Source organism: Solea solea, chromosome 18 (genome assembly GCF_958295425.1).
Source record: "Solea solea chromosome 18, fSolSol10.1, whole genome shotgun sequence".
Taxonomy (NCBI): domain Eukaryota; kingdom Metazoa; phylum Chordata; class Actinopteri; order Pleuronectiformes; family Soleidae; genus Solea; species Solea solea.
In genome coordinates, this window is record NC_081151.1 from 17,100,286 (window position 1) to 17,112,907 (window position 12,622).

The following is a 12,622-nucleotide window of genomic DNA, read 5'->3' on the forward strand; positions in this document are numbered from 1 at the left end:
GGAAACATAACCAACCTCTTTATTCTAAACTATCTTCCTGTTTCAGCTGCAACATTATCAAATACAATTAATAACAATAAGAAATGCACTTTATTTTAATATCAGTATAAAGACATCGACAGTACATTAGGAGGAAATTATTTAACATCATTTACATTAAAAAAATATCCCTCAGAATGCTTGTTGCTGCGATTCTGCCTCCTTGTGGTCAAACTGTGTAAGTGCTACAAAAAAAGCAGCACTCGCACACAGGGCCGGCTCTCTGCATTTTGGTGCCCCCCCCCCCCATCCGCCCCTTGTTAGGGGGGCCGTCCACATGGAAACAGGTTCAGGTGAATATGCGTAGTGAAACTGTATTTTTTTCCGTGTAGACAGTGAATGTGCTACTTTAGGAAAATGATGACGTCATAGCCCCTCCTCCCTAATCCTTAACCACGCACGATGGGAAGTAACAACAACATTCACAGTGGCGAATTACTCAGCTCACAGGCTTTGTGTGCATGCCCCCCTTCTCTTTAATTTTGCTACAGCGCCACTTACAGGCCTGGCGTATGTACTGCAGCGCCTTGAGTTATTTCAGGAGGGTTCGTGTGGACACATATTTCGCTTTATGCCGTTTCCGTGTGGATGTGACCTTACTCTAAACTATTTTCCTGTTTCAGTTGCAATGAAATAAATGCATTTAATTAAAGTATTAAAATACATTTTAGGAAGAAATGCACTTTAATAACAGTATAAAGACATAGACAAATATTAAGATATACAGTATATTCACTTTAACTTTAACTAACATGCTTACATTCAAAATCTCCCTCAGAATGCTTGTTGCTGTGACTCTGCCTCCTTGTGGTCAAACTGTGTAAGTGCTACTAACAAAACAAAACTCTATGCATTTTGATGCCCTACGGGAGATTGAGATTTAGATGTAGCCATAGATGGCGCCCTAGGCAATTGCCTACATGGCCTATGACTATACTCTAAACACGCTACTCAAAACAAAATATCCCTTATTATCTGGATCGCAATCAATCAATAAATCAAAAAATCTGAACATATGTTAAGTGTAAACATTCAAACTTACTGTGTAACAAATTCTCTTCTCATTGTTATAGTGTGTGCTCGTGTGTGTTGAGACGAAATTATGACATAAGAAAAAAATCTACATTTGTGGTCATTTATTGTTTTGTTCTGGACTCAACATTTGTTGTGGGGAAATATCAACATTTATTCAGTACATCATATTTTGCACATTGATCACAATAACGGTTTCAATTAAGTTGTCGTCTTTCTCCATTTTATTACGCTCTCTCTCCAAAGGTCTGCGCTGTTCCTGATATGAAAAAGTACCTTAAATCAATAAACCAGACAAGAGAAAACACTCCACCACCACCACCACCACCACCACCAGCAGGGCCATAAACGTAGGTACATTTGTTATTAAAATATATGTATATAAAACAGCAGTCATTTGTCAATAAATGGACTGACATAACAGTAAGGAAGACAACTTTTATGTATGAGGACATTTTAGTGATGCCTCAAACAATGAGCAAATTGTAGCAGAATGAAATGAGATCATCTCGTCACGGACACGCAGAAAATAAACAACTGTTCTCAATTTGTCGTAATATAATGAGAGTAAAAACGAGTTTACAGGGTGACATTTTTCCAGCAGACAACTGTGCAACACTGAAAACCTTCCAAATCAGCACAACTCGTCTTTCTTCATAAACTGTGCACTCTGTAGCTTTAATTGTGCGTTACAAAATGAGAGGAACAGTTATCCAATGTCCCTGTAGAATCCTTGGTCACATCAGGATTATGTTGTCTGGCTGAAAAAGTTCCCCAAAATGTTTGTATAACAATTTGGACTGATTTAACCTCATTTAAAGTTGTGATTTTCATTAAAAGAAGAAGTCAAACTTAGATTTTATACGGGTTTGTGTGTCTCTGTATTGATATAGTTCATGATGTGATATCTTATTTGAGTTAAAAAACGTCAGTTTGATGCTTCACAGTTTCAACAGTAATCGGCGATGTACTATTTTTAGACAAGAAAAGAAATGTAGACAGAAAATAAAATGTATAAAAGGGAAGTTTTGTTTCGAAATGTGATTGCGTACGAGTCGCAACTGATAAGTGTTTTAATAAAGTCACAGATTTACACAAGTCGTGATGATAAATGCTTGGTAAACAGCGACTTGCAACCGTAACAAGCGAAGGCGTTTGGTTGGTTTTCCTGAGTTCCTATAACGTGAAGCGACTCTCCACCTCGTCTGCGATCATCTCGCCGATGGCGAGAGAGGACGTGGCCGCCGGCGACGGAGCGTTGCGCACGTGGAGCACCCGACTGGCCACATCCCCAACCCCGCCGTCGAAAACAAAGTCGTCCACGAGGTTTCCGTCCCGGTCGAGGGCTTGAGCTCGAACCCCTGAAGGACCCCTGAAGAGAAAAACAACCAGGGTTACAGAGAACTGTACTAATGAATCCATTAGTGATGACTTTATAATATTGACATTCTACCACAAAACTGATACGTCTAATTTGAATGTCCAGAAAAACATAAAGTTTATATGTACTCTCGGCTCTGCTCGCCTTTGCCCTTCATTTTGGAGCAACACATCTCCTAATGAACCCTAGTTTACTGATCAGTCAAGAGGGTGTTGGTTGATAGGTCAAACTGATAGGAGACCTTACGGGCACCCTCTGGTGGATCCTAAGGGGTACTACTTCAAATGGTGTGAAATGATGGAGACTGCTGAAAGTCCCGTTCAAACGCCTGAAATTTACAATTAAGTACATTTAAACAGCTTTTTGTAGCATCTTACATTCTTATTTTATTCTTAAATTACTACTGTTTTATTATATATGTATGTGTTTGTATGTGTATATGTATTTTGATTTATTTGTTTTTATTTTATTTTATTTTATTTATTTGTTTATTTTTTGTCTTACCTATTTCACATCTATGTAATTCTTTTCATGATATACTTTAATCGTTTAAGAAGACCATGTGTGGGGGGGGGGGGGTTGTTCATTTATGTTTAAGTTCAAAAAAGAAAAGAATGTGCTGTATCCTTTCATGCACTTTATGTATATGACTTGCATTTTATAAATAAAAGTTATAAAAAAATTAAAAAAACGTTTTTTTGTAAGGTTACAAAAATCTTTTTTTAATTTTAAAGCCATAATCTACTTCTACAAATATCCATATGGGTAGTATATTCAATCTCTGCCAATAAGCCTGTCACAACCCGCACTTTTAAGTGAGAAAGTAATTGACAGACTGAACGATTTCCTACCAGAGTGAAGATTTAAAATCAAGAATGTAAACAAAACGCTACACTAGTTGATTTTCAGTCAAATTCATGTCCTCGTCTGTCCACACAAGAAAAACAAAATGAAATAGGAGTCATCACTATATTGATGTGCGCTATTTGCGGCGAACAAATATCCAGTGAGAAACACGCCGTCTTCACTTAGCGCCTATTTTTAAATCCGAGTACAGAGGCCTGATAGAGAGACGCGTCACATGGTGCGACCACAATCACCTGACTTTGTTAAGCTCTGTTGTTCTTGTTCTACTCTGGAGTGTCTAGAGTGGTCCAGTTAGCGGGAGGAAAAAGGAGGATAGCGTTCATCCCTAATTCCAATAATCTAAATGTATATTCCGATGTTGTGTCATTGTTTTACCTGAGCACGTCACTCGTCGAGATTTCAGGAATGTACTTCTGCAGGATTTTCACCTGAGCGCTAGTGACAAAGCCTCTGTACATTTCTCCAAGCCCGTACGTCATGTTCCTCAGCACCAGCTTCTGAAGGCCCCTGCAAGAGTATGAAGAGGACAGGCGTTAAAGCGTCCAGTTTTGAGTGCGATACACGATGGATGGGGGGGGAAGAATAACTACCTGAATGAGATAGCGTCGGCAAAGTCTTTGACGTTGAAGTCCAACATTTTATAACCCTCCCTTTTGAAGGCAAGGATCGCGTTAGGACCGAGCCAAATACTCCCGTCCATCCGCGGGGTGAAGTGAACGCCGAGGAAGGGGAATCGAGGATCAGGAACCTGTGGAAAAATGTTTCAGAAATATAGATATCCTCATTGCTCAGACCCTGTTTTTGGATTTAATTATCTCTTTCCTTTACTTTGCACAATATAATAGTTGCTTTTTCAACTTAAACACCCTGCAGAGCAAGGAAAAGACATTAAAATGTGAAATGTATGACTTCAAAAGCACATAATTATCTTTTTGTTTTGGGAATAATCTTTTGGCAGGTTTAATTATCAGGTGCACAACATCCTTGTTTAGCTGTCAGGGATATGACTGTATATTAAAATACATGAAAACAAGGGCGGAGACTTACTTTTTTGTGCCCATGTGTTGAAGTGGCACAGATTAAAAAACCAAAAAACGGAAAAAAACTAATCTAAACCTGTTAATAATCCCGAGTCTCACCCAGCAGCAAATACTCCTAGATCCAATTTTCCAGACATCACAATGCCTGAAAACAGCTACGGACACATGGCTCTTCAGCCAGACTTACAGGGTAGATGTTTCCTTTGACCAGATACTCTTTTTCCGGCTTCAGGATCAGATAGTCTCCCCTGAACGGGACGATCCGCGGCTCCCGGCCGCATCCGGATATCTGCGACAGGCGGTCCGAGTAGAGACCTCCACAGGTCAGGACGTAACGACACTGCACCTCGTTGCCCTGGTGAAACAGAAGAACGCAGAGGGGTTCAGATAGTCCAAAGACTGGGTCTGGAGCCACTGATGGGTTCTTTGACCGTCTTGATAATCAGGCCGCCTAGATTTATTTTGATTTTATCTTGTCTGTTTATTGGAAGGTCATTTCCCCCCGGGAAGTCCTGAGGGCGACCGTAATGACAAGAATATGGACGCAAAGCTCTATTTCTCTGTATCCGTCCGTCTTCTACCGCTCTATCCTCATCACGGGGGTCGTGCGTGGGGTGCTGCGACAACCTCAGCGGACACAGGGCAAAAGGTGAGGTCACGGCCTGGTCCATAGGTTTTGGAATTTTCCAGATATCACAAACGGTCTAGGAGTTACGGTCATGAGAAGTAGAGTAGAATGCCAAATTTGAGGCTGCTCACTGGGCTTCTTAATTAATTAACTATAATTTGACATCTTAATCCAGACATAACTATTTTTTCTGTAAGAAAAATATACATTATATATATGTTTATAATATGTGCTGTCTTACCTGTTTATCGTGGATTGCGATTGGATATTTCATTCCTGTAAATAGAATTTTTAAAGTAAATACAGGCTTGAACACCTTTAAATCAGAGTAATGTTGACAGGTGACACACACACACACACACACACATATAGACCCTGTATTTACCTTCAGCGCTCCCTGCCGGACTCTCCTTGACCATGGAAATATCTGTGACCTCAAAGTCGGTGACCACCGTGCCGCCTGCCTCCTCAAAGTCCTCCCCATAGCTGAAAGCCACCATCCTCCAGTCCACAATGCCGGTGTACGGCGAATCCAAGGCCATGATACCCTGAACACATGACATGCTGTGAGACCTCGCTGCTGGTGCGTGTGCGCACAGAAACGTGGACCCCGGCGCCTCTTACTCGGCAGTAGGGCTCTCGCTCTCGGATGGCCTTGGCGTCGATCACGCTGAGGTCGCGCACGTTGTTCGCCAGCCCGCGCTCATACAGAGCCTTCAACCGGGGAACCTCCTCCTGCTCCACGGCCACGATGAGCTGCGACCACAGAAAGAATCGGTCAGTGATAGAGACGACTCGGTTGCAGATGTAGTTCAAGCTCTCACACAGTTTCTTTTGTTAAGATGCAACTTTAATTTAAATATGGTTGTGAGATAAAATGTGAGAAAATGTTGATCAGCGTTTCCCCAACTTGTTGAAATGGTGACGTCCTCAAATGTCTCGTTTTGTCCTCAAACCTCAAAACGACTCCGTTTGAATCGTTTCTTTGTTACATCGAGCAAAGAAACCGGTCGTCGCTTATAAGAAGCTGAAAAATCTTGAGAGGTTATTTTAATTATTAAAAAAAAAAAACACACACATTTTGTATGCTTGTGTACAATAAGGAAGAGAAAGCAAGACATTTGACAACAGGTTCAATTCTGACGTTTGGGAAACACCGATCACCATTTTCTGGAATAAATAACTTATTGAATAATCTAAAAAATAATCAACATTGTTGGTTGCAGCTCTAACGTTGCCTGTCATACGTAAGATAAAGACATGACAATAAAATGTACTCTTTTACGTGTGCAGAATTTTGATTTTCCTAAAGTCTTGGAACTTTATCTGAGAAACACCAAAAAAAAGACAATGTCCTATTGGATATCTCAATGTTTTCACTACATGCATGTTTGCTTTAATCCTCTGTCTCCTAAATGACATCATCATGTGAAGTAAACACGGTCAGAAACTGTAAGAAAACCGCACCTTTCCACATCTCTTGTAAGGGAGTCCTTTCTTGTCGCAGTACTCGTAGCTTAAAGTGGCTCCTCGCACACACAGCCGGGCCTTCAGCGAGCCCGGCGTGTAGTAGATGCCGCTGTGAATGACTCCACTGTTGTGCCCACTCTGGTGTACAGCTGGTGAGGGAGAAGAAGGGCAGCAGCAGAAAACGTGAAGAACAACAAGACTGGAAAACGGGTTTTATGAACAGCCATAGATTGAGAGAAACTTGTAGATTCTTACGTTTTATACACACATTTGCTCTTGTTGAATAGTTTGATGAAAGTCAGTCAATATGAGGGTATAAATAGGAGACCTTTTATAGAGTTGTCTTTTAAATGTCACAAAACAAATGCATGAGGTGCACACTATTTACTACCACAATGCATTACACTGAACTGGCATTTTTTTTTAAATATTTTTCAACATTACAAAATGTATTTCAGAATTGTGGTAATTAATGTAAATATAAACATTTGTAAAAGGTTGAAAGGTCGTAATCCAGTAGAATTATCGACAGTTACAATTACCTCAGGGAATAACAAAGGACTTTTGTGATTTTTTTCCATCTTCTTATGTGTGAATTTTTGAGCTATAAAGTAGCAATAATTCTGCAGAAGTCACAAAATAGTTCATAAAAAAGAGCCAAGTGAACTTTGGACTATGACGTGTTTCTAAAATTCACAAATTCAATCCGATTTGAGTACTTTTTTGCTCAGGTGTGTTTATATAGCTGGTGAAAATGAAGATTTTTTTCTTCAGATTGTGCTGAAAAAAAGGATATAGGACACTCTATATTGCACATTCTTAAACCCTACAGTATATACACATATATACGTATATATATATATATATATATATACACACACACATATATATACATATATACATATATATACATATATACGTATATACATATATATATACACATATACATATATATTATATATATATACACACACACATATATATATACACATATATATACACACACACATATATATACATATATACATACATACACACACACACATATACATACATATATACTGTATATACATACATATATACATACACACATACACATATATACATACATACATACATATATATATACATATATACACACATATATACTGTATGTTTAAACATAGTGATGTAAAAAAGCAGCCAAAATGCTCTGTGTTCTATGGGTTAAGGGTCTTGCTGGCAGCAAGTAAAAAGGCCATCACAATAAACTGGCTCCATCGTAAAAGAGTTACATGCCCTGGAGCAAATTACTTATTCAACACGGCTCCAAAAACATATGAAAAACGATGGCAAAAATAGCGTGTTTATTTAATAATACTTAATGTAATAATTAGACAGAGATTTGTAGTCAAACGTAAAAACAAGTGTGTTCTGTGTGAGGTATTGACACATGATCAACACTGACTTTGACTGATAACACAGCTGTTAGCAGTGACAAAAGAAAATCTGATTTTAAGCAGTGATCTAATGCGCAGTAATTTATGCGCACAGGGACAAAGTAGCTGCCGGCCTTCTGCTGCCTTGTTTGTTAAGTTTGTGTAACCTATGTCAATACAAACAAAGGATTTCGAAAACCTGTGTCACAAACAAACACGCTTGAATTTATTAATAGAGGCAGAATTGGATAAAAAAAAAAAAAGTCTCTTTGGACTTTGGTGCAGGGATTTGGAGCTGTTTACCAACTTCTGGTCAGGAAAGGTTGTTCTGTTATGAGAAGGAAGTCAAACATATTCTTAAGCTACGGTCGACCTGTTATCAGCGGCAGTGAGTGTCAAAGTCTGGTTCAAAGCAACAGATGCAGTCAGTGTTGAAAATGTGTCAATACCCCCAAAAAAATAACACCCTTCAGCTAACTTGAACTATCACTGGAACACAATATGAAGAAAGCGTGTTTAAATGTTACACTTTGACTTGAGAATGTTTGATGGGGGTCAGTGGGCGTAACGACGAGTCATCATTAATGTTTAATTTATAGGTTAACTAACAGTATATTGGGGAAAAATAAATGGCGCACCGATTAACATAGCAACACTGAGCAAATTTACACAGCTCAAATAGCACGGTCAAGGACAAAATTGATGACAAAACCAGCTAACAGTGGGTGAACATGGTGAGTCTCTACATACACTATAACCAAGCTGCAGGATCCAGATCCAGTTGTGAGGCTATTATTATGAGTAAATTGATACGAGTATAATGTTTTTTCAACAAGTTATGCTACAGTTTGTATATATGAACCTGTAGGACTATAAACATGTCACTAAACCTATAAAGATAGACATCTGTGCCCCACAACTCCTCTGTCCTCCATTTTTCCTTTCACCGCAACCGGCCGAGGCAGATGGCTGCACATCTTTGAGTTTGGTTTGGTCAGAGACTTCTTTTCTTGATTCTTCTCTGCACTGGCGCCTACTGCTTGCCAATTGTGTGAACTGTCCTTCGCCAGGGTTCTCACACCTTGGTTGACAGCAAATTCAAGGATTTTTCAAGGACTTTCGAGGACCAATTCCTTTCAAATTCAAGGACCGAATCAAGATGCGAGGGCAACTTATAAGACTGTCTTCACCCATGGTGTCCACTTTTATTGATTTGCAACACGCTCTGCATCTGGACAAGTGGTTGTCCTTGGAATCTTGGTCAGAGACAGTCTTTGCAATTTTCTTAGGTGAGACAGAGGTCTTGGAATTTTTATTTCCAAGGCTCTTGCTCGCACATTGTTCTGCATGGAATCTCCCGTCAGCGGCAAAGAGAGACATTATGACTCGTTGTGCATGCATAGGACTAGTCTACGTTCATCAAGCAATGCAGGGCATGAACCAGTAGGTGGTGTCCTAACAAACAAGGGATACATTGACCTAAATATCAACTTAATTTATTTCTTGCACAAAATCTAAGCACTTTCAATGACCCATGTCTATTTCAGGCAATTTTCATGGATTTCAAGGACCTGCGGTAACCCTGTCTCTCTGCTAAAGTGCTAAAATTTAATTGAATTATTCCCACAACATTAATGTACACCTTTAACTCTGCACTTAACCTCCAAAGTCACTTTGTCAGCTCAGTTGTCACATGTTCTTTCTTCACCACAACAGTCAACAAATGTCAAACCTCCACCCACCGAGCTCCTTTTCCTTCTCCAACAGGACGAAGCTGAGAGATGGGTGTCGCAGGATGAGCTCTCTGGCCGTGGCCAAGCCCACAATACCGCCACCGACGACGGCCACATCGTACGTGCTGAAAAGAAAGACAAGAGGCGAGGTCACGCACAATTCAGACAGGAAACGGCTGCTTATTAGCCAATAGTGCCACAATTGGCTGCAATTGGGACAAATAAAGCAAAAATTTAAAGGCCAGTAGTTCAGTGTCCAAATGTGCACGGTCGCATGAACAACCTTTGGAAGCAGAAGCACAAGTGTCGCAGCTGACAGCCTTTATTTACAAAGACAACAAACTGCTCTGTCACAAGCTTCGCTGTAGAGCGAATCCATTAGTCACAGCATTTGCACAGACTACGATCTAGAGGGAGAAATGGAAGTGTGAGCAGCAGTTTCAGTGCCTCCACCACAAGACTGCACATTGTAGAAGAATTTCTCATAAAGCGAAGAGCTCACATCTTGCTTTCATTTTTGAATATCAAAGCCAGACTGAGCAACATTATTGGGGCGGAGACAGAGAAACCAATAGGGAAAGGACATGTTTGAAATTGTCACAGATTGTCCCTGTGTACAAGTCAGAGACTTTTTTTTTTTCTTTTCAGAGTTTTGCATTACCTTCCTCAAACCCGCAGAAAGTAAATATAATACAGCAACTTATCTGTTATGAAACTTGTAGAAACAGGGAAACAGTGTTTAGCTTTCACGCACTGCACATCTGGAACAAACCTCAGCCTCGGGGGTCTGTCCTCTCTCTGTTTTCTGTTCTTTCTAAGTTTCCCTTTTTTGTATAATCTTGTGTTGCTTTTTTTGCCATTTGTCATGATGCATTTTTATTTCATGTAAAAAAAAAAACCCTGCTGTTGAGGTGTGCTAAACAATAAATTTGTCTTGCCTGGTCAGCTTATATAACATGGATTCCTCAGCTAACATATAGCAGGCTGGGGGGGGAGATGTAACGGTACCCTTGTTGCATAAGGTCTGTGCGCTACGACTCCCTACATCCTGTAGCTTTTAATGAGAAACATGTGCTGCAGAAATGTCTCAACACAAAGTAAAAGAATGATAAAACATACTGTTCTAACAGTAGAAGTAATTTAGAAGTAAAATTGAGCATTCAAATTATGCAAAATGCTGATGGACCATTTGTTACACTCACTCACACACAGGTTTGAGAGCTATTCTTGTTAGGCCACTCTTTTGGCTTCCATTCATTTTGACAGCCAATCTCTATCTTTAATCATAAACAGGTAATGCCTCACCCTAACATTAACTTAACCACAACTCTCAGCTTGTTTACAACTTTAACCAGAACCTCAGGAAGTAGGTTGTGCCTCACTGGGACCAAGGGTTTAGGTACCAGGTACTAGTTTTGCTTGACCGATAACTTACCATAAATGTAGAGAATTGGTTTTGTTTTGCTTTATTTTAGCATTTTCTGCCAATATAGCAGCCGAAAACACTTGAGAAGTGAATTAGATTAATGCAGATGGTTTATTTCATTATTTCTCATTGCATCAATCTAGGGAGTAAGTGATGTGTTTCAAGCAGGGCATTAAGATGCTTTATTTCCCCCCAATAAAACCATATTTTTGGAATGGAAATAATGCATTTGATTTATTTTTCATTATCTGCACTGAACACAGAACTGCTCAATGTCTGGTGTCTCTTTGTTAGCAGCAACAAACCCAAAGCTGAAAGACATCAACACTCTATACTTAAACATTTCTATATTCTTCACAATATTCAACAGAATAATATTATAATAATAACGACTATATTTCTATTACACTTTTCAAGACAATGTTACAAAGTGCTTTCCATAGAATAAAACAAACATAGCAACCATACAAACAAAACACACTAAAACTTAGAGCAATAAAGCAATAAAAGCAGGCTACATTATATCGTTAGAATAATAATTAGACAATTATTCATAGAACATTTTACCAGAAGGGACATAAACGTAGACCATAAAGGCCAAGAACAACTTACCTGAAGATCTCAGGTTAAGCTTTGGCTCATAAGGAACTAAGATGTCTTTTATATTAATATAACTAAGGAGTAACATGATCTCATCTCCTAGCATTTTGTACAAAGGCAACTGTACAGCATTATGTATTCCCTCACCTCTTCTTAACCTTCACAACTAAGTGCCTAATCATAACCTTTAAATTAACCACTTGAATTGTCAGTGCAGTGAAAAGTACAGAGCATGTAGTGGAATTATTGCTTACGATCCCTTATTTGATGTATGTGTCGTTGATAATATTTAAAGAAATCACTGAGTCATCATTTATTATTCATGGCTACATAGGTTAACTCATGTATGGCTTGAATGTTTGCAAAATATAACATGCCCTCAGCTTTTTTCCTATTACATTACATTACATTAGTTTATTAGTTTAGCCCTTCAAATAAGATATAATTCTAGCTGCTATAAGCACATGTCAAAAATGTCTTTATAAAGATAGGTTTGAGTCAAAATGTGTACAAAGTGTACAGAAACACACTGAACACCCAGGCGAAATGTTATATAACTTTAACCACAGTGCTGCATGCTTTCAGAAGACCAGCTAAAAGCTGACAACTCCAGGAAGTAGCTGCTTTATTTATCCAATTTTAAACCACATGTCTGCTATTCAAGCGTTAAAAGTGTGCACTAATATAACAGACTTAAAGTGAAGTAGACTGTCATTAGCAGCAGTAGTAGTGTGCTCTGTCGGTACCTGTGGAGCTGTCTTCTCCGTGCTACGTCCTTCACCAGTGTAGTGTGCGCTGCTCCGGCAGCTTTAAAAGGCGAGCGGCTCAGTATCCGGAACATTGTCGAAGCTACAGAGACGACCTCAGGCTCTTGTCGTCATTGTTAAAATGTCCGCGTCTTTGTCTCTCTTTCCTTCTTCTGCTATCTGATTCCACCCTCCTACGGCTGCCTGTTGTTAGCGCCTCGTCCCGCCGCTGCAGCCGATAG

General features: G+C 39.4%; 1 protein-coding gene across 1 annotated transcript; it reads right to left on the reverse strand.

The window, feature by feature from the left end:
* Positions 1 to 1,160: 1,160 nt before the first annotated feature.
* l2hgdh (L-2-hydroxyglutarate dehydrogenase) lies at positions 1,161 to 12,615 on the reverse strand. Its single transcript, XM_058616203.1, has 10 exons — positions 12,381 to 12,615; positions 9,618 to 9,733; positions 6,455 to 6,606; positions 5,612 to 5,743; positions 5,373 to 5,535; positions 5,229 to 5,263; positions 4,547 to 4,714; positions 3,910 to 4,067; positions 3,695 to 3,826; positions 1,161 to 2,443 (listed from the first exon to the last, which is right to left on the reverse strand). The coding sequence occupies exons 1-10, from the start codon at positions 12,473 to 12,475 to the stop codon at positions 2,248 to 2,250; spliced, it is 1,347 nt and encodes a 448-aa protein (XP_058472186.1). The 5' UTR covers positions 12,476 to 12,615; the 3' UTR covers positions 1,161 to 2,247.
* Positions 12,616 to 12,622: the final 7 nt, after the last annotated feature.